The sequence below is a fragment of the Orcinus orca genome, chromosome 15 (assembly GCF_937001465.1).
Source record: "Orcinus orca chromosome 15, mOrcOrc1.1, whole genome shotgun sequence".
NCBI lineage: Eukaryota > Metazoa > Chordata > Mammalia > Artiodactyla > Delphinidae > Orcinus > Orcinus orca.
In genome coordinates this window covers 86,145,077-86,167,617 of record NC_064573.1, presented here as the reverse complement: position 1 = coordinate 86,167,617, position 22,541 = coordinate 86,145,077, and the positions used below count along the sequence as shown (strand labels likewise).

The window sequence follows — 22,541 nt, the reverse complement described above, 5'->3', positions numbered from 1 at the left end:
TTCCCTCCTGGAGTTGACATGCCAGTGGGGAAATTCAGACAATGAACACATAAATAAACAGGCGACTTTCTGTCCTGCTATGAAAGAAAATCGAGGCAGTCAGGGCAGATAGGGTGACTGGGCTGTGAGAAGATGAGGTCACTGAAAGCAGTCTGAGAAGATTTCAGCAGGGATCTGTATAACATGGGGAAAATGCAGTATGGAATCTGGAGGAGAGGTTCCAGACACAGGAAGCAGCAAGTGCAAAGGCCCTGGGGCTGGAATGCAGTGGAAGGGGAGGCGAGGAAGATCACGAGGTCAGAGAGCAGCTGTGGGCCAGACATTCAGGGCTGCCTAGGCCCTGGTGAGTCCCACTGTACTTCATTCTTTCTTCCTTCCTTCCTCCCTCCTTCCCTCCCTCCTTCCTTTCTTCCTCTTTCTCTCTCTCTCCGTCTTTCCTTCTTTTGCAAGGGGAGTTATCAGAGGAGTGCCATTCTGGAGGAGAGAGACCTGGTCAGGTTCTCAACATGAGGAATGAGCTGTCAGGGGTCAGGATGGCAGCAGGGAGATGACGGTGGCTCGGATGAGCCTGTGGCTGTAAGGCAGGGAGATGCCACAACCTCTGAGACCTGTTTGTGACAAACACAACCCAGATGGGCAGGTGCCACATCAGAGTGTGTGGCAGGCGTTAGGGCAACCGGCAGGGGGGTAGAATTCTGCGCCCACAATGCGTTGTTCCTGCTGTAGCATCTCACCGGCCACCTGGAGGCTTTAAGAGGCTGACTTATCCTGCCCAGTGGTTTCCAGGCCGTTCTTGACTTCCTTCCCATGGAACTGACCAGGATCCAGCATCCTCTGGATGTGAAGATCTGTCTTCTCGGCTGGCAACCGCTGGGGCTCAGCAGACGGCGGTGCTGCGGGAGTGCGTCTGCATCTCAGAACCCGCCGTCTTAGGTGAGAGGCAGCGGGAGGGAACAAGGGCCCCAGACGCAGAGGGGACTTTCAAAGCGGACATCGCAGGATAATGTATGGGAGGCTGCACACGGGGATAGGGCCTGTTCTTTGCTGTTTCCCCAGCCTGGTGCACAGCCGGCCAGCAGACAATATTTGATGGAAGATGGAACAAATGGACGGTAAGGGACTCTAGGCCGAAATGAAATAGAGACGAAATCCCAGCTGTCACGGAGCCAACCTTCCAGATTGGGGGAGGGCTGGTGGAAGCAGGCAATAAATATGTAACCAAATAAAAACGTGGGACTTCCCTGGTGGCACAGTGGTTAAGAATCCACCTGCCAATGCAGGGGACATGGGTTCGAGCCCTGGTCCGAGAAGATCCCACATGCCGTGGAGCAGCTAAGCCTGTGTGTCACAGCTACTGAGGCTGCGCTCTATAGCCTGCGAGCCACAACTACTGAGCCCGCATGCCACAACTACTGAAGCCCGTGCGCCTAGAGCCCGTGCTCCGCCACAAGAGAAGCCACCGCAATGAGAAGCCCGTGCACCGCAACGAAGACCCAACGTAGCCAAAGATCAATTAAAAAATTAATTAATTAAAAAAATAAATAAAAACGTAAAAAAGAGAATGTCGGGGAATGATAAAAGAGGAATTTCCTCAGCTATGAGGAGACTAAGATATAGTAGCACAACAGCACGGGGTGTCAGGAGACAGCTGTGGATGCTATGGGGGGAGGGGGACCCTCATGGGCTGAGTCTGCAGGAACCAGGCGTGGCGGGGAGACTTGCAGGGGGAGGACTCAGCAAGGACGTGGAGGCGCTGGGCAGCACCTCAAACCGCACCTGGCACACAGTAGGTGCTTTATAAGGAGAGGTTCACTGTGGCATCGCCCTCTCCCCACAGGCTGGGGTGACGGAGGGCGTGGGGTGAGGGTTTAATTCTCTGCGGCCACAGCTCTTAGTCTTTTTTGTGTCATGCGCATGTCTCACTGGCTGGTGAAGCCTAAGAATCCTTCTCAGAATAAAGTCTTTATAATTAAAAAGATACATGCACCCCAGCACTATTCACAGTAGCCAAGACATGGAAGCAACGTAAGTGTCCATCGACACTTGAATGGATACAGGAGATGTGGTACGTATAGGCAATGGAATACTACTCAGCCATAAAAAAGAACGAAATAATGCCATTTGCAGCAACATGGATGGACCTAGAGATGATCATACTAAGTGAAGTAAGTCAGACAGAGAAAGACAACTATCATATGATATAACTTACATGTGGAATCTAAAGGTATGGTACAAATGAACTTATTTACAAAATAGAAACAGACTCACAGATGTAGAAAACAAACTTATGGTTACCAAAGGGGGAAGAAGGGGGAAGGAATAAATTGGGAGATTTGAACTGACACATACACACAGCTATATATAAAATAGATAACTAATAAGGACCTACTGTATAGCACAGGGAACTCGACTCAATACTCTGTAATGACCTATATGGGAAAAGAATCTAAAAAAGAGTGGATATATGTATATATGTAACTGTTTCACTTTGCTGTACAGCAGAAACTAACACAACATTGTAAATCAACTATACTCCAATAAAAATTAATTTAAAAAGAATAAAGTCTTTAAATGAATAAAATAAAATACGTAGGCTTGCAAAGGAAGCCAATTGTGCTGAAATACAGGTATCAAAATATAAAGAATATCTGAACTAGAGTCATGCATGTGCTTCTGTGTTAGTGCACCTCAAAATAAGATCTAGGACTGGGTGTAAAGTGACCATAATTTCCAACTAGTGAAAAGTAGAAATGGTATTTCAGGGTGTCTGGATCGCCAGTAATATGTATGGAAATCTGTGAAACGAGTGCAGTGGTGGCTGCTAATACTTTGGGGGATCTCTGTTCATAATGGGCGGAAATGCTGAGTTTTGGTTAGAGGTTGTTAGTGAACGTGGAGGTGGAATTTTTCCCGTTCAAGTTCACAGACCTGCCTGAGGTCTCTGTGATTCCCAAAGGGACTAAAGACCCCTTCAGGCGTGCTGTGGCATTTTTACGTCCTGGTCATCTGCCACTTCCCATCCTCTCGCCACTCTCTCCCAGGACTGTTTTTCTGACATTCCAGCGGGAACGTGGGGTCGTGAGGTGGGTGACCGCATTCTCGCTGGGAACGTGGGGTTTTGGGGTCACTCGGGCTGCGGACAGATTCCCCTGGGGTGTCCCCTCCCCCATCCAAGGTGATTCTGACTACACATGGGTGAACATTTCTATACTAACATCATGTCTTTAGGGGATTTATAAACAACTGATTCAATACCTACTGAAGTATACCTACTGAAGTAGCATTTCCTTTTAAATATAATTAGAAGTTTAACATGGAACAACTTAAGGTAAAAGAGCTAGCATTTCCTGAAGGCTTACCAGTGCCAGGCAAGGAATTCTGAGTACATTTAGTTCTCAAAACAGTCCTACGAGTCTGGTATTATTTCTATTCCCACTCTACAGATGAGGCACAGAGAGGTCAAGCCACTTGTCCAAGGTCACACAGCCATTCAGAGGAAGAGCTAGGACTTACGCCAACATAGTTGGCTCCCAATTCCTATACTGTTCTCTATTAGAGAAAATATTAAGTAAAGGATAAACTCAGTGGTGTCTGGACATCGTAAAAAGTGAGAAGTTGGTGTGCTAAGGGTTGGCAGTTAATTGTGCCACGGTGCATGCGGTTTTCTCTCCTGGGGTCCCCTCTTATAGTACGTGGGCTCCGACTGACATTCAGGGTGAGGAAGAAGACAGCGCTTAGCCTGTGAGTCCCTCCCGCTAATTTTCCTATGTTAGAATCACTTTTTTTCTCCATCTCCATCTCTCATCCCCAGTGAAGTAATATAATCTTTAAAATCAGAGCAGTTTTTACTTTCTACGCAATGTAAGTAAAATAATGAAAGTATAAACTTGGGAAAGACCTGAGCCATTGCTCATCCCCCCACCCCTTCCTTTTACTGATGGGGAAACCCAAGATCACGTAATGATGGTGAAAACATGAATGACAATCATAATCACATTTTTGGAGTATTTTCTTTGTGGCAGGCAGTGAATAAGGTACCATTAATTGGATAACTGATCAGCAACCTTGAAACCATTGCCACCAAGTCAAAACAGCTTCTGATGAGTCATAGATCAGCTTTTTAGACACAAATCTGGGCTGGTTAGTTGGAGAGAGGGACATTTTTAAATTGAATTCCAAAGAAAATCTCCAGCTGTGGCAAGGAAAACACTTATGCTGCCCATATAGTTATTTTTCAACTGCGCAAACATTTTTCAATTGCCGAGAGCATCAAAGCCATCCTTGAAATACTCCTAGAGAATTACAAATGTAAAATCTTCAAGTTGGAGAAGGAGCGTGGAGAACAGGGTGCTTTGGGAAAATCAGAAAACATTATCTTTTCATTGTCCCTTTAAAAATAATATTATTCCACCCCTGTCAAAGGAGATGTCCCTCGATTCTCTGAAATGCCTGTATTTGCCTTTCTCTAACACAGGATATTGCCAACACGCTTCCCCACGGACTTCAAAGCCAAGTTAAGTCATCCATCACTTGTAGATTGACAGGGGGTCCAAGGGCATCTCTGCAATGCCACAGGCGTGCGAATGCACGTTCCGTTCCCCAGTCTGGTTCTCTGAATTTAGCAACAACAAAGGATGCAGAGAAGTAACCACGGGATACTGCTGGGTAGAAATATCCGGCCACGGGGTTCAGATAGCCCAGTGAGATCCCTTAACCTCTCCCCTCACAGACTGAGGACAGTTGTGATGTGTCCTCTGGGAAGGAGAGTCGGAAGCACGTACCCCTCGGTATCCCTCAGCATCCTGGCTGGAAACAGAAGGTCCACTCAAAGGAGTTGAACTGGAGAGTGTGTGATGACAGAGCTGTGGGCAGGATCAAAGGAAACAGCCAGGGACGGTGCAATACCCAGATGTCCATCTCAGCTGGGAGCCTGAGGCAAGCAGCCCAGTTGCTGGTACCCAGAGGGAGGAGGACCACGGAAAACAGCCTCTTTGACAGGACAGGAGCTGTACGCAGAGAGGACCATGCCCCTGGCGAACGTGCGGCAAGATGGGGCCGGGGGTGGGACAGGGGTGCAGCAAGAGGGGGAGGCATAGGGGTGCAGCCGTGTTCCAGAACTGCCGTAACGAAGTACCACAAACTGGGTGGCTTCAAACGACAGCAATTCATTCTCTTGTGATTCTGCAGACCCTAAGTCCAAAATCAAGGTGTCCCTCGGGCCGGGCTGCCTCTGAAGGCGCTAGGGGAGAGCCGTCCTTGCCTCTGTTCTAGATTCTGTAGGTTACTGGCAAGTTTTGCTTTCCTTGGCTTGTACGTGCATCTCCCCAAGCTCTGCCGCCGTCCCCAAACGGCCTTCCTCCCTGTGGTCTCCTCCAGATATCCAAATTGAGCTCTCCTTGTAAGGACGCCAGTCACTGGATGTTGGACCTCATTTTAATTTTTTTTTTTTTGGCCTCGCCGCGTGGCATGCGTCTTGTGGGATCGAACCCGGGCCCTCGGCAGTGAGATTGCGGAGTCCTAACCAATGGACTGCCAGGAAACTCCCCTACCGTTTTATTTTTAAATAAACTGCAGGGAGAAGCTCTGAGACATGAACAGAACTGGGAACCGGTTACACGCCATCCCCTCGTCCCGCGTTATTCGTCTTCGTGGAAGCACCTTATCATGACCTGGTCTTAGCGTAAGAAATAGCTTCCTATCTGCTGTCTGTCTGCCTCCCACATCCCCCTGCCCCTGAGGGGAAGCCCTGTTAGTTTACTGCTGACTCCTCCGATGGAACACAACGTGCACCCACAGTGCCTGCACGTCGTAAGAGCTCAGGGTGAGGTTGAGTGGATTCTGCACGTCTTTATTCTTGAAAAGAGACCAGCATCCCCGCATCCCTGCCGCCAACCTGCAGAAACTGTCACGTGGAGGTCTCATGTGACACTCTCATCGGGTCTCAACTAGTGATGTGAATACTTTTCTCTTATGTCAAAGAAGAACTGAAGGCCAAGCGCTAAAGTTGCTGCTTCGTCTCCTAGTCTGTGCTGGCCCCAGGCTGCCCTGGACCAGCCTTCCGTCCTGGTCCCAGCGGCCAGACCCCTCCCTCTCTTCCCCCCCAGCTGATGTGGGCACCTTGAGGGCAGGGGCTGAGGACTGGCGGGCTGGGAGATGCTTGAAGGCCAAGGAGCTGGACCCTGAAGCTTTCCTGCCTCCATGCAAGGAAAGGGTCCTGTCGCTGAGTTAAGTCTGACGGCGGGGTGGGTAAATGATGGCTTTGTGAGGCCGAGTTCTCCACCCAGGATGGTGCTGGGGGCGGGCAGTGTGATCCAGGGGGCTCCCGCCTGGAAGGGTCACTCTGCTGGAGAGTTGAGGGTACCGTCCTCTGCTCCCTCCGTCTCATTTACTCACTGGGAGTTGGAAGGTACTGCTGCGTGAGACAGAAGGCCACCGAGAAGCACATGGGTGGCGTCATGGCTTTCTTCCTGGATTTAGGCAGGGGTTTGAGAAGGCCTGATTTTAAGGTGAGAACTTCCCCCAACGAGGCCCATTTCCTATTCGGGAATCCTCTATGTTACTTTGGGCAGTTTGCTTTTCTTTAGAACGAGCAACGATTGGGGCAATTAACTGTTTTCAAAGACTGACCCGTTGCCTCACTGGCTGCTGACAGGTAAACATAAAGATGTGCCTCTTGTTCAGTTTTTTAAAAAATTTCTCATCTTCTAGTCAAGCTGCCATTTCATTTGCTACTTCCTTTCGATAAAAGTTTCTGTTTTGGCCGCTTCTCAAGGTACTAAAGCTCATTCCAGAAAAAAAGAAACAACAAAAACCTTTGAAAATACAGAAAATAAGAGAATAGAAATCCCTCCAAATTGCCTCTTTTGTTGTCTACTCGCTAGTGTAGTTCCTAACTGTCCACGTCACTTTGCAGAGTTGATGTCAAACTGTACATTCGAGGGGAAGCAAAAGGATGACATCACATGAGCTCTTAAATCCGGCCGTCGGAAGTCCTCGCTCTGTTCCGTGCAGTCAGCCACTCTGTGACCTTCCGGATGAAGCCAGTGTGAATTCATTTACAGTTATTTGCACACAAAAGGATTCTGGGTGTGACATAAGTCGTCATTTCACTTTACCTTAAAGCTATTACAAAAACATAATAAGCACAATAATGATGATACCGTTGCTTCAAAGAAGGCTTTCTTGTAGTCCCTTGAAAAGCATGGCCAGGGGCTTCCCTGGTGGCCCAAGGGTTAAGACTCAGGGTTTCCAAATAGCAGGGGGCATGGGTTTGATCCCTGATCGGGGAACTACGATCCCACAAGATCCCACATGCCACGGGGCACGGCCAAAACAAAGAGCGTGGCCAAAATCATATCTCATATACTTACAATGACTTTACTTTTCACAGTATCTGCAGGACTTATCTTTTTGAAATAGGTAGCGTGGGAACTAGGCACCTACACCCTAGACCTGGTGTCGAGGTCCTGTGACATAGGTCTGCAAACTTTCTCTCTAAAGGGCCAGACAGAAATTATTTCAGGGTTTGTGAGCCAAGGGGCAAAACTGAGCATATCAAGAAGCGACTTATATCTCCGTTCAAAACGTAGCTATTTGAAAATGCAAAAACCATTCCTAGCTTGCATGGTGTACCAAAAGAGGCAGCAGATTGAATCTGGCCCATGGGCTGTAGATTGTTGAGGCCTCTTCTAGGACATGAAAAGTCAAGAGAAGTCATGTTCTAACCTCAGAGTGTTAATAAATCCTAACACCTCCTGCGGTGGACATTTGTTGCTGTGTCTGACTAGCAGCCATTGCCCCTCTTTCAGTGGAATCAGATTTTCCCATCCTGCACCACGCCTACCAGCCCTCCATCTGATCCCAGACATGCTCCAGGGGGAGGTGTTCCCCAGGCCTGGCCATTCAGAGCATCACGTCCTTTTGGCTTCCGTGACTGGCTTCCCAGGTTAGACGCGTGACCCAAGCCAAGCCAATCAATCCCAATCAGAGCCAGTCCTAGGAGTTTTCCTGGGTGATCGGCAATGGTCTTTCACTCTTTTCCTGCTGGATGTGATGCTGTGACTATGTCAGCGTGGCACTGCCAGGGGCCACCTTGGGGACAGAGCCTCCTGTACCGTGACTCTAGCCAAGAGGAGCACAGAGCTGAGAGGGGGAGAGAAGCCACCTTCCGTGATCACGTCATTTGCACACCTGCACCCTTGGTACTCAACCTGCGCTCTGCTGTCTCTGTCTAGAGGCATCGGCGTAACTTAGGAGCTTTAAAAAATACCCAACACAGACCTCCTAAACGAGAACCTGCACCTGAGAAGAATCGTCAGGTGACCTATATGAACATTAACATTTGAGAAACACTCTTCTAGACTTTTTAAGTTATATGTGAGCTGGTTACTTCTCATCGTGCTTAAGCCAGTTTGAGTCGGGTTTTCTGTCACATGGAACTCAAAGACTTCTAATTGATATATTTCTTAACCCGGTGTCCATGAAGCCTGCTTATTCCAAAGCTGAACTGAAATTAGTTTTAGAATATCCACGTCAGGCTCCATGTCTCTGAAGGCAAATCCTGGCAAAGACCACTGGAGCTATACTTCAGAACGCTCTTCCAGTGCCTCTGAAACGCCACCCTCTATGTATCTCCCTAAGGGGGACTTAACACTTGTGCACAGGCAGGTCCTGGAGAATATAGTCCCAGGGCTTGGCAGACGTGGTGAGTGACCACAGGATAGAGTTACAGTCTAGCCCCTTATCATCCTCTTCTCTTCTCAGTTCCAGCTGCACGGGGTCTAGCTAGAAGTTGGTAACACGGGTTTGTGTATACTCTATTCGTGTCATGTTCTACTTGTGTCAATCACATGTTGACTTACTGTGTAGTGAGGCAGAGACTGGGGTAGTCACCCAACTTTTCCTCTGCACCCATGTTTCCCAGCCCTCTTGAAATCTGATGGGACCACAGGACTCCTTCTGCCCAAGGATGTGTGTGAAAGTGTCCTATGTAATTTACACGCCATTGCTTAGAAGAGCTTGCGGGCCACTCTGACTGCTCCTCTGTCTTTGCCACCAAGAAGGCCACGTGTTTCTGATGTTCCAGCTCCAAGATGATGACGTATCCATCAGTCTAGATCCCTGAGGGACTGCCTGGAACAGAGCCCCCTACCATCTAAACCACGTGGCAGAAGCAAGAACAGCCTAGATGGCATTAGGCACCTAAGATTTGGGGGTTGTCCGTAGCAGCAACATACCACACCCATCTTAATAGACATAGTGACCTCAAGCTTCCTTATAAGAAAGGAACAGAAGTAAAAAGAACTGGAGTAGACTTCAAGAAGAGAAAGTAAGTAAATACTATAAATTTGGCAAATGTCATGAAGCTGCTATGAAAATAGCTGAACTTGAGACAGGCTGGATTAACGACGACAGCAACTTCCAAAGACCAGGAAGAGGGGAAATTGTGAATGCAAACGTCCCATGAAACAACTGCGGCAAACATCCTGGGAAGGAGACGAGGGACACCAGGGTACAGTCAGACAGCTGAACACACGATCACACGTGCATCCATGATCACACCGATCTTACCATGGCCAAGGGCACGATGCCAACCAGGTCTTTCTGGCTGATGAAGATCTCAGACACGGCGATGTCCGTGGTGCCCCTCCGCGGGTATTCCACCTGCCAGGTGATGGGCTGACTCCCCGACAGGCTGCTGAAGCTGGCGATTTCAAAGTTCATCTGCACAACCTCATTGAATAAACTGCTGCTTCTGGAAGAGAGCAGAGGAAAATAGCTTTAAGCTGACTTGGTTCGGTGGAAGGACATTCAATCCCTTTGCTCCATTCTCCTCACGATTATAACTAGAATGTAAGGACAAAGGAAATGCCTTTCAGGCACAGCACCTGGGACTTGGCAGCAGCTACAATGTAGGGACCTGGGCGAGTGGGATGGAAGAGCGCCCACACGTTAAGAACGCGGCCGAAGAATCTTCAACATTGAGCATCAGCGTCTGTGCTGATGGGTCTCTTGGACCGATTCTGACCAGCTCTTCAGACAGTGAGTTACTCCCGTTTGCCTCACCCTGGCACCATGGACCTGGATGACCTTGGAACTCAGTGGACCCCCTTGAAGTTCAGTGTCGTTTGTGTGGTAGATATTGTAAGCAGCTAAATCAACGTCTTTCAACCCCTTCCTAGCTTATCCTCCTACAGAAGCTGAGAAGCATGAAATGACCTTTCTAGACTCCCCTCAAGCTACCTGCAGGCCTAAAGCCAAGTTTCCACTTGTCAGAGCCACTCTACTGGTACTTAGATGTAGACGTGGGTTATGAAGCGGCAGTGGGGAAGGAAATTAGGATTTTTCTGACAAGCATCATGGTCCGGGTTCTTCCGGGGCAGCTGTGGTGGTTCTGTCATCCAGGCCCCTGTATTATCATGCCAAGAGATGTTTCCAGTGCAGAGGTCCACTGCAGAGTTGGTCATTTTTCTTGCCTGTATTTCTTCCCTGTCTGCCCTGTCCCTGGCTGTGTAATAAACACATTCAATTCAACAGCTCTCCTAGCGATTCCTGGAATTGTCCAGTATCCCTTAAGGAAAACTCTTCTCTTTAGAAGGGCTAGTTAGCTAAAGGGACTCTGATGTCTGCAACTAAGAAATGTGACCACTACCTTGTATTTGAAGTGGGCCCAGATATATGTATTTTTTAAAAGCAAGCTTGCCCCAGCAATTCTGATGCTTGGGGAATGACCGACAGTCCAAACATCTCATTTTTCGGATGACAAAACGAAAGCCCAGGAAGGGAAAATTGCTTCTTCTCAACCACACGGCTCGTTAGTGGCAGAAGCAAGCTGAACGCAGCCTCTCCCAATTCCCAGCCCTGTGCTCTCGACGGCATTCTCCTCTAATTTAGTTGGGGGTCGAGTATGAAATTACAAGACACCAAGCAAGTCTCCTTAGAACAGAGATGGGCAAACTGTGGTCTGTCAGCCACATGCAGCCTGCTACCTGTTTTACGTAAACAGTCTCATTGGACCACTGCCCTGCCCGCTTGTTTATGTTTTTTCTCTGGCTGTTTTCGTGTTACATACAAGAATATGGTTGAATAATTATGTCAGGTAATGTAACACCTGCAAAGCCTAAAGTATTCACTAACTGGACCTTTACTGAAGAAGTGGGCCAGCTCTCATTTTTAGGAGGTCAGAGAAGGGAAAATGGGAGAAGCTTTCTGGAACTGCTGAATCGAAAGAATCAATATTGGTGGAGGCAACAAGGAAGGGCATCCCAGGCATACAGCTGGGTTCGTAAGGTGGGCCAGGGAGGATCCTGAGGCCAGGCTGAGGGGCCCCCACTACCCTTTGCCTGTAGGCTAAATATTAAGTAAGTGGTGGGCCAACAGTTAGCACTCTCTCGGCTGGCAGCTTCTGGGAAGGTCACCTGATGTCAGGTGAACTGAGGGGGATTTTCCACAGCACATCAAGAAAGAAACACCAGAGATGTTAACACTGCGTCCCAAGCATGTGCTGGTACCACTGAAGCGTCACGGAGAAACTCTTCCCTTTGCTGTGGGGATTATCAGTTAAAGATGCACCCACTCAATCTTCAGGTCTTGCCCAGTAACCAGAACGCTAATTTCTCACTCTGTTACCCTCAGGCCCGTTCAGAGGGCTGGGGCGGGACGTAACAGCAAGGTCGCTGCACCAGCCAAAGCACCGGCCCTCATGAATCTTCCTTCCGGTACTCCGGGCTGGAAGTGGAGCCCGGAGGAGAGCGATTTATGAGCTGCTGCATATCCCTCTGGGAGGGAAAACGATTTCAGCGTCTGGAACCTCAAGCCATGGGCTGTGCAAGATCAAGAGTGAATTATTTGTCTTGGAAAATGAGGGAGACGTGTCTGGAATCTGGAGTGTTTCCAAACTAAGCCTTCTTGGCCCAGCAGCTAAGGCCTGGAGGGATCGGGGTCTGCTTAACTCAACTTCCGGACATCCCTCCTGCATGCTCTGGCCAGCCTCTCCCTGCACTCGGCTCATGACTTCCCTCATTTCAGGGGGTTTAATCTTGCCCTCTCAGGACTCACACCCTCCCTTGGTACCTCCTTATCTGCAGCAGAGCTGGCTACTTGGCTGTGCTCGCTGGAGACGTAGCTGTTGCTTATCTGACCCTCTTCAACAAAGAATTCCCTTTCCTTAGTACTGCACGTGGCAAAAATCCAGTTATCCAAAGATCCCGTCGTGACCCCTAAAGGATGCCTACACGGAGAATAATGCTAGAGGTTTTACAATGTGCCTTCGACCTACGCCCTTCTTTAAGGCGGAAGACTCCTGCCCTAAAGACAGTGCAGTGTGGTGATTTCCAAACTGTGGTCCATGGGACCCCTAGTGTACCCGGGGGGTGTGACAGTGCTGGCTTTGGGGCTGGAACTGGTCCTTGATACAGCCCTTTCCTCCATCTCACTCCTGCTGCACAGATCCAGTGTTACATGCTGGGAATATTGGGCATCCAAGAAGTATTTCATTAAAGAATGAAAAAGAAAGGAAGTGGTAAAGGGCAGGAGGGAGGGTAGTGGGTAGAAGCAAGAAGAGGACCCGTGACCCTTTCAAGGGAACACAGCCAGTGTCATGACTCATTTGCTGTCACCTTCCAAGCAGACCTCCTGAGCTCACGTCCCGGCATCAGCCGTTACCGGCTGGGTTACTTTGGGCAGCTCTGCCCTTTTTTCCCTAGTTGCCAAGTGGGAACTCAACTCCTTCCCATTTCATGGAGTTGATACGAGGATTAAATAAATGATCACCTAGGTCTCAGGCGCTTAGAACAGAACTTGGCACGACCAAAGGTTAATAAATGTGAGCTCTTCCTGTTTTCAGCAGGACTTGACACTATGTTCATCCTCTGTGACTTTAGACTTGGTCAAAAGCCACCTTTTAAACGTGCCCCTTTAGGGCTGGTCCAGGAGCTCCCGGAGAACAAGCCAGAGTAGAGATGCCAATTCCCCGCTGCTCATCAGGAACTGGGATCTGTTCAGATTTGTATACAGTGCATTTACTTGGTAGCTGCTCCTGTCAGACACAAGACCATGGTATGATACATTATGCTAGCAGATGGGGACCAAGAAAAGAAGAAACCTGTCTGCAATTCTGTCTGTGGCCAGTGCTTTCCTACTCCCTCTGAGCCAACTGAAATCGCTGTTAAGCCTTTGCCTTGAAGGGACCAAGAACCCTCCGTGCCAGCCTATATGGGGCTTGTGATATCTTTGGAGTAATAAATAGAGGAATTTAAACCCTTGAGTGACTCCAGAGAGAGCCCAAGAACTACTACTTGCTAAATCAATAGTGTAGATTTATGGCAGTAACTCTCAAAAGAAATGTTCAAAATTGGCTTAAAAAAAGCTCTTACCCAAAAGCAAATAAATTCCCCCAATAGTCACAATAAAGTTTGGACTTTGGAAACCCAATTTATCAAACCTCTTAGGTGTTGCACTCCATCTTGTAAGAAAATGAGGTCTCGGTGTATCTTAAGAAGCCAAAAGGGCTTTACCTCCCCACCGTGGAGTGTAAGGGATTTCAGCTCCCAAGTCAGACACTGATGACAGCTTACCGCCTGCAGAAAGAAATGAGACTAACAGAATGAAGAGATCAGCCTTATAACAGGGAAGCAGAAGAATTTGGCCCAGGCTTCGTCTGATTCATTTTACTTCATGTGTATTTCATGAAGGCAAAGGACACATACATCTCCTCTGGGAAAGGCTTTATTAGATAGTCCCATTGACCCCACCATCCACAGGAATGCCCTGATGATCTCTGGGTGCTCTCCACGGTGCTGCAGCATATCGGTTTGAGCTGCAAGTTCCAAGCAACAGAAAACACCTTGAGCTGACCGATAAAGAAACGGGAACGTAACACGTGCCTCAAAATTACTAGGAAGTGTGGAGAAAAAGACACGGAGAATAGGCGGGAGCAAAGGAAAGTGGGACAAAACCAGTTCTAGACGGGACACCACTGCTGATGCCAAAACGAATTTTCTACTGTCCTTGACGCTTTGCACCACTGATCCCACGTTCAAAGTGCTGAGTGGGGATATCAGATTGGCTGAGCTGAGCTAACATCCCCTAATCCAATAGGTCAGGACAGTGAGAAAGGATCTGCTCTCTTATTGAGAGAGTCATCTCTTCCATTCCTGCTGTCTGCAATCAACATGCAGAGCAGAACTCAGGATGCAGGATAACGGTGAAGGACAGAGGATGGAGAAAAGCCTTCGCAGCTTGCCCTGTTTCCAGACACACTTGGGCTAGATTGAGCTCAGACTTAATTTTTTTTCCCTTCTCGCTATCCCAGTCCCCAAAGCCTAAAAATTTATAGGAGCAGGTAAATGTGGAAGGATGAGGAAAGAGAGAACTTTACGCAAATAATATTGATGCCAATGACATTGGTTCAAAGGTGAACTGCAACCCTTAAGGAAGTAACCTGAGCCTTCCCTCTCTACAAAGCGGGGACTCTCAACCTTGGCTGGATGTTATCAGCTGGGGAGACTAAAAAAAAAAAAAAACTATGGATACCTGCGTCTACCCTGGACCATTGGAATCAGAATCTCAAGAGGTGTCACTCAGATATTAGTATTTTTAAAGCTCAGGTGATTTTAATGTGTGGCCAAGGTCGAACATTACTGCCATACCAAAAAGGCTCTCTCTCTGTGATCACCAAGCGTTTTGCTTTTGAATGATTCTTCTTTCTTTCTTTCTAGTGTCCATGCAGCAATTGTATCGGGTAGGCATTCCAACCGTGGGCTCTGAAATAGACACACTCGGGTGTGAATTCTGACTCTGCTCTCTAGTGGGGCTGTGATCTGGAGCAAGTTGCTTACTTAACCCGTTCGTCCTCAAGTTTGATGACTTATCTGGAATTATTTGGTGGAAGGGCTTTAACAAATTCTGAGGTCTGGGTCCCACACGAGGGATCTTCATTCACTGGCCTGGAGAGGGACCTGGGAACTGGGATTCTTAAGGGCTCCCCAGGTGATTCTAATATGCAGCAAAGTTGAAGGACCACTAACTTTACCTGTAGAAGAATCGGTTCCTGGATCTGTGATAAGCCACCCTTATGAGGCTTTTGGAAGGATAAAAGGTGTAATATGTGGAAAGCCGAATGCATACCAAAACAGCTATTCATCAAGTGGTAGCTCTGGCTGCAGCATTTCTCCTGTTCCATAACCTGGCAGGACTTGGACATCTTTGTGCTCCTAAGGCCGTGTGTCCTGGGATTGGCGGAACACAGCAGGTGGGGAAAAACAAGACCTTACCCAAGGCCCCTGGATCCTGATCTAAGCACCCCTCCCAGGCAGAGTGTGCCTCCAGCTCTGACCCTGACTTTGACTAGACCAGGTCCTGTCACTTATTTTCCTTTCTTCAGCGTGGTGGATGGGTGTGAGCACATGTTTTCTGAGTCAAAGCTCTGGATACGAACCTCACATTTACCCTTGAGACATTACTCATGTTACTCAGGCTTTCAATACCTCAGTTTACTCAACTCTGAAATGGGGACATATGTTCTGCTCTTTCAGGGTCTTGTGCATATTTAGGGAGATAAATGTACATCCTTAACTCCCTCTAGGAGCCTGGCACATAGCTGCGCAAATTGGTGACAGCTAACACAGAGGGAAAGCGTTGAGCTCATCCCTCAGATCCAACTGGATCATGAAGATGCCCAGAGGCAAGATCATGTGGAGAGAGTGAGGCCCAGCCATCCTGGCTCCAAACTATTGTACCAGATAAATACAGCTCCGTAAGAGTGCCTAGGAAAAACCTACAGAGGGATTGCCCAGAAAATTCCCATTTATTGAGAAATAATAGTTATTTGAAGATAGCAAGCTTGGGACAGTTTGTTACACAGCAATGGATAAAGAGATGATGTCTCTGACTGATACAAGTCTTTCACTTGATTCCTAAGGGATCTTAGAGTCTCCCATGCACTTTGCCAGCAGGATATGGCAGAGGTCTAATAGGATTCTCTCAAGATGCCAGGGGCAGGGAGGGCTTGAGAGGGAGCTCACTCCACTGCCCAGTCTCTCCTAAGGCCTGAGTGGTACAGGAAAGCAATGGAACTTTCACCTAGTTCCAGGGAAGGCTACTGAAGTTAGTCTCCTGCAGTCTTTCTCTTGCAGGGAAAGACGTCATGGATGGTGCACTCAGAGACCAGGTAGAAACACGGAAACCTCATGAACGTTAGCGCCGAACCATGACCACACCTTAGCACTGGATGACATGCCTGTGGATGAGCCATGAGCCAGATTATCTGAAGACCCAAGGTCCCCCCAGCCCCCATCCAAAGTTATCATCCTTCCCACCTGGGTCAATTTTGAAGAAAATGGGGCAGAGCTCGAAAGACTGAATCAACCGAGTTTAAACCTGAAATGCCTTAGCGAACTTGAAATCAACCAGATTAACTTTTCTACTACCAAGTAGAATGGGGGCTTAAGGCAGACCTTGAAAGCACTGACAGATAAAGGAATAGAGCTGTATATATATGGTCTGCACACTGGATTTGTAGGTTGGAAACACACCCACGACCTTTGTTAGTGGAAGTTGAACACGGCAGAGCAAGTGTTTTTTGAGGGTCCGTTCTGAGCCTGGCCCCGGAATTAGCAATGCTTTCATCTCCCAGTTCCTGATAATACAATGTCCCTGTCTCCACTATTGCACCAGTTTCCTTCTCTACCATTTTCTCCCTCGTTTATTCTACTCAAAACCACCAAGCTTCCCTCTACCTCACTGCCTTTGCACTCGCTTCACCCCCAGATATCACTGCGGTTCACCCATGACTACATTCACCCTGTTATCCGTGGCTCAGCCAGCCACTTTATCCACATCATCACACAACACATTATACGTTTATAGGCATTGGGTCGCTCGCCATCTGCCCCCTCCCCTTTTTCTCCCCTGAGAGCTCCATGAGAGCAAGGACACTGTATTGTTCACTGTGATATTCTCGTGATACGTCACAGCGCTGACCCTCGGGAGATGCTTAGTAAATATTTGTCGAATGAATAATGAATGAGTGATGCTCCAGGAGCCGGGTCCCCTGATGTTCACATTCTTCTTTCCTTCCACTAGGCAGGTTAATATTCATTTCGGCTCAAGAAGGGAGAAGGAGTTCCCCGCTCAGTTGGACAGGAGGACAGATGCAGCCTTTGAAGCTATCAGCCTTTCCAGAAGGGTTGAACTCCTTCCAAGGGAGAAGCGAAAAGCAGAGCCCACTGGAGATCTTCCAGGAAAGACATGCCCCAAGGTCCACTACGAAAACTTCGCCTTTTCCAAATATCACAGAAGACAGAAACTGGATCTGCTCCAAAGCTTGCTGTTGAATTTTAAGCCTGCTGAGTACCACTAAATACATAATGAAGAGGCTGAATTAACTATGCAAAAGTATAATTTACAGTTAATGTCTGTAATTGATGAGTTGAGGGTCTCTGTGGCAGCGCGAACCACTAAGACTAGAAGGACTAGAGGGGATAAAGGAAAGTTTTACTCTAAAATAGAAAAGAGACGCGTGCTCTGCTCAGCACCCGCCATTCATCCATCCATCAAACACTTACCCTGTTTTGTGCCAGGCATGCGCTTTGGTACTTGAGATACAGAAGTGAATGCACTGTGGCCAACAGTGGGTCACAGATCTCCACCAGAATTCCCACCACCTGTTATTAGTTTCCCATTTATTTGGCTAAAAACACTCACAGGGAGGAGAGTGACCAGAGTGAATGCAGATGCAGCATGTCCTGGGGCTGCTTTGCTCTGGTCCCCTGGTCCCCTCTGCAGCATCCGGCTGCCGTGGCGTCTTCCAAGCCGGGGGTGGGGTTCTGCTTGAGTTGACAAAGTAGTCTAATTCTTGCCCTACCACTTCTCTCTGGATTTGGGGGTCCATCCCATTCTCATCCTGGGAGAATTTACACTGGCAACCTCTATCCTTCTAGTTAATGCCCTCAACCCCAGCTGCACGACAGAATAACTTGTCGTGCAAAGCACCAATGCTTTTTCAGAAACACCTTCCTCGGGCTTCCCTGGTGGCGCAGTGGTTGGGAGCCCGCCTGCCCATGCAGGGGACGGGGGTTTGTGCCCCGGTCCAGGAAGATCCCACATGCTGCGGAGCGGCTGGGCCCGTGAGCCATGGCCGCTGAGCCTGCGCGCCCAGAGCCTGTGCTCCGCAACGGGAGAGGCCACAACAGTGAGAGGCCCGTGTACCGCAAAACACAAAAAACAAAAAATAAAACAGAAACACCTTCTTCTCTCCCCTTCAGATTCAGCTGGTCTGTGGTGAGTCGGATGTCATTTTTTTTTTTTTTTTTTTCCTGATAAAACTTCCGAGGGTATCCCCTTGTGAAGCCAGGGTTAAGAAGAACTGTTTTCCAGGGGTTGGGGGAGGGCAACTGGATAAATGTAGTCAACAAACTTCCAGTTATAAATAAATACTAGGATGTAATGTACAGTGTGATAAAGATTAAGAACACTGCTGCAGGTTATAAATGAAAGTTGTTCAAAAAGTAAACCCTAAGAGTTCTCATCAAGGAATATATATATGTATTTCTATTTCTTCAATGTTGTTTCTCTGTGACATGACGGATGTCCAGTAAACCTGTTGTGGGCATCGTTTCATGATGTATGTAAGTCAAATCATTATGCTGTACACCCTAAACTTCTACAGTGCTTTATGTCAATTATATCCCAATAAAACTGGGGAAAAAAGAGAACTGCTTCTTATTCTTCGTTTAAGGGAATGATTTCAAATACAGAGACCTTATTCTTGTACCAAACTCAGCAGCACCAAGACGACAGCCCCATTCAGAGCATAAATGCAGGGGCAGGCTCCAGCATCCAGGCCCTTCATCTCTGTGTCGGGTTCCCCAGTGCTGTGGGAAGCTCCACCCACCAGACCCTAGAAAGCATCCGTTTTCCGGATGCTGCTTGTACTGTGGTCAGCAGTCAGAAAACGGAGCCTGCACCAGGCAGTTCTCTAGAGGAGATTTAATTTTACTTACAAAGGCTTTGGAGGGGCGGAGCGGGCACACGGGATGGTGAGGGAAGCAGAGATTATCAATGGGAAGAAGATGCTCCTCCAGGGTCAGGGGACAAAGGGCAGGGCTGGTGACCCCAGGAGCTACGGCACTGGGGGAGAGCTGCAGTCAAGAGCTGCCCAGTAGGAAAAGAACCAAGAAGACGTAGGACCCACTGCCTGAGACACCATCTGAAGCAGAGAGGGCAGCAAATATCCCGACTTCTTTCCTCCATCCTATTTCAGTCTCTCACCAGCGCCTCCCGCTGGCTAAACATCACCATAATTCAGTTGCTGAGGGATCCTGGCAAACACAGTTTGGAGCGACCGACCACAGAGCAAGGGAATGGCAGGGAGTAGACTTGAGACCAAATCGGCAAACAGCTGGCACACACTCCCAGCATCATGTCCACACAAACAACACCAGCCCCACGTGCAGCGGGGAGTCCACACACTGTCTGGCTCTGCCAGGAACACAACGTCCATGATCATCCCACAGATGTTTAACGAGCACCCACTAAAAGCCTGGATATGAAGACAATTAAGTGAAAGCCCTGAAATCAGGATAACTCAGCCACGAGGGTGAGAAAAGGCTTCCCTAAAACGGGGACTTCTGAGCTCAGACCTGAACTCTGAGTGGATGTAAGCCAGAGGATAAAGAGGCAAGCGAATTTAGGCAGAGGGGTTGTCGTGGGTGGAGACCTTCTGAGGACCCAAAGGAGACCAGCTGGAGTTCAATGAGCCTGGTTATAGACACATCCTAACATCCGGGCAGCAAGCTTGAGGCTGGAAAGGACGGGGCGGGGCCGGCACCCCGTGGCGCGGCTTGGTGCTGGGGGCGGTGATGAGAGTCTTTCATACTCATCCCTCTAACATTTTAAAAAACAGTTAATAACTGTCAGGTTGGCGTTTTCTCTTAAAGGAAAAATACAAAAATAAACCAGGAAGGCATCCTGTTGCGTGGATGTAGTCGGGGGAGCAGCTGTTCCCCTTGGCTCGGCCCCCAGCTGGGTCTCAAGAGAGCTGGAGACCCCGTGTGGGAGCTGAGGCTGGAGAGCAGTCAGGGCAAGACCCCGGAGCACGGTGGAGCTTTAGCTGAAGGACTCGGGGTGCTACTGGCGTGAAAGCGTTCATTAGACTTGCATTCGAGAAAGACCCCGCTGGCTTCCGTGGGCAGAGTGGCTCCGGAGGGGCAGCGAGGGGGCGGGCGCATAACCTCAGAGGAGAGTCATGGCGGCTTGGACCGGGCGGCAGCGTGGAGTGGGGCGCCGGCAGGTAGGGAGAGAGGAACCCCTCAGTACTTCCGATGGAGTGGATGGGGCAGAATGGAGAGAGAAGGGTCAGCGTGGCGCAGCTTCTTTGGCCACTTAGGTGGATTAAAACAAGTAACACGCGGGGGCTTCCCGGGCTTCCCTGGTGGTGCAGTGGTTGAGAGTCCGCCTGCCGATGCGGGGGACACGGGTTCGTGCCCCGGTCCGGGAGGATCCCACATGCCGCGGAGCGGCTGGGCCCGTGAGCCATGGCCGCTGAGCCTGCGCGTCTGGAGCCTGTGCTCCGCAACGGGAGAGGCCACAACAGCGAAAAAAAGGAGGAACGCGCTGCTTGATACTGAGGGTTCTAGTTCTTTAAACAGGCTTTATTGCTTATATTCTCATCCTTGGGTCATTGGTCTTTCCCACTGGGGTAAGGGGTACCATCATGCCCCCCAGCCTTGAAGCCCAACAGCTAAAAACAAGGGTTGATCTCTCTCTTTCCCCACCTTCCCTCTCCCTACCCACTCCTTCAGCCAGTCCTGTTGGCTCTGCCTCCAAATCTCTCTCTCTTTTTTGCCGTTTTATTTTTTTCACCAAATCAGTTTTTAAATTTTATATTGGAATATAGTTGGTTTACCATGTCGTCTTAGTTTCGGGTGTACAGCCAAGTGAGTCAGTTATACGTATACGTATATCTCTTCTTTTCCAGATTCTTTTCCCACATAGGTCATTACAGAGTACTGAGCAGAGCTCCCTGGGCTCTACAGTAGGTCCTTGTTGGTTATCTATTTTATATAGAGTAGCGTGTGTATGTTAATCCCAACCTCCTAATTTATCCCTCTCCCCACCTCTCCCCTTTGGTAAACACAAGTTTGTCTTCTAAGTCTGTGAGTCTGTTTCTGTTTTGTGCAACATGGATGGACCTAGACATGATCATACTAAGTGAAGTAAGTCAGACAGAGAAAGACGAATATCATATGATATCACTTACATGTGGAATCTAAAAAATGATACAAATGAATTTACTTACAAGTATATCTTGAGTCAGTTCACCTCTCTGTCTCTTTACTGTGACCTTCTGAATCCAAGCCCTCTTCATCTTTCTCCTGGACCATTGTGGTTGCCTGTTCTCCCAGATTCTACTCTTGTCTCTCTACCATCTGTCCTCTTCCCAGGAGTCAGAGGGGGTCTCTGCATAATACATACCTCCTCAGGCCATGTGCATCCTTAAAAGTCTGCCCGGCTTCCTGTCGCAATTAGAACACAACCTGAGATCCTCTCGTTGCACCCATCCTCCCCTATGATCTCCTGTTTTGCGTTCTCTCCCTTGATCGCTATGCTCCGGCTGCACTGGGACTCTTGTCTACACGAACACGCCAAGCTCATTCCCACTTTTGTCTTTGCGTTCCCCCTGCCTGCTGTCTGCATGGCCCCCTCTTGTCACTTAGCATAGACGCCAACACCTTCAAACACCTGAACACGTCACTCAAGTAGACATTCTCCAATACCCACTTCCAAAAACAATCGAATGGCTAGATTGTCATTACTGCATTTATCACTAGTGAAGATATCGTTTGGTGTTCCTTTGCTCAGTTTCTGTCTTCCCCACTAAGACGGAAGTTTCTTGAGATGAGACACTTGCGCCATCTTGGTCTCTGCTGTAACCCCCTTCCCGCCACCAAGCCAAGAATAGTGCCTGGTAACGCAGGAAGAGATGAATAAATCTTTATTAGTCGAATGCATAGATTCCTCTGTCACAGCTTCACGATCCTCGGATAACACTGCTATTTGCATCAGCCGGTCGTCGGGAAACTAACCTTTACTCTTTCCTAGCGACAGTTATCGGCAATATCCCCAAAAGACACGTCCAACTGGTTAAGCTGATTCGGGGAAGCTAAAATAAGCCGAAGAAACGGTGGTGAGAAGGAAACTCACTTCTAGAGGTGGACTGTTGAAATGCAGAGCTTCGGTAATCCCTCCAGAATCTGCAATTTGTCACTGCTCAGTGGGGAAGCCAATACTCCCTAGGAGTCAAGGGGTAGCCCGGATTGCCCGTACGAACCTTCTTTTTAGTTTCCAGAGGCCCTTCAGTGTCCTAAGGACAGGCACGGGGCCAAGCCTCCTGGCCAAACAATCCCGTCGCAGCTCGACACGACTTGTACCACTTGGCATTTCCAGTTTAGGGAAAGGCTTTATTAAGTGCCCTGAAAGTGTCCTTAATAGAAAATAGACGAGCTGAAAAGAACTACCTCCATCCAAAAAAGTCGAATCTT

The 22,541-nt window shown here is 48.6% G+C and overlaps 1 protein-coding gene across 1 annotated transcript in view; it reads right to left on the bottom strand.

Moving 5' to 3' along the window:
- Positions 1-22,541, bottom strand: part of TMEM132C (transmembrane protein 132C) — a 373,010-nt gene that overhangs the window by 64,758 nt on the left and 285,711 nt on the right. The window contains exon 4 of the mRNA XM_033440664.2: positions 9,571-9,754. Coding sequence (XP_033296555.2) covers positions 9,571-9,754 — 184 coding nt within the window. The remainder of the gene's footprint in view (positions 1-9,570; positions 9,755-22,541) is intronic.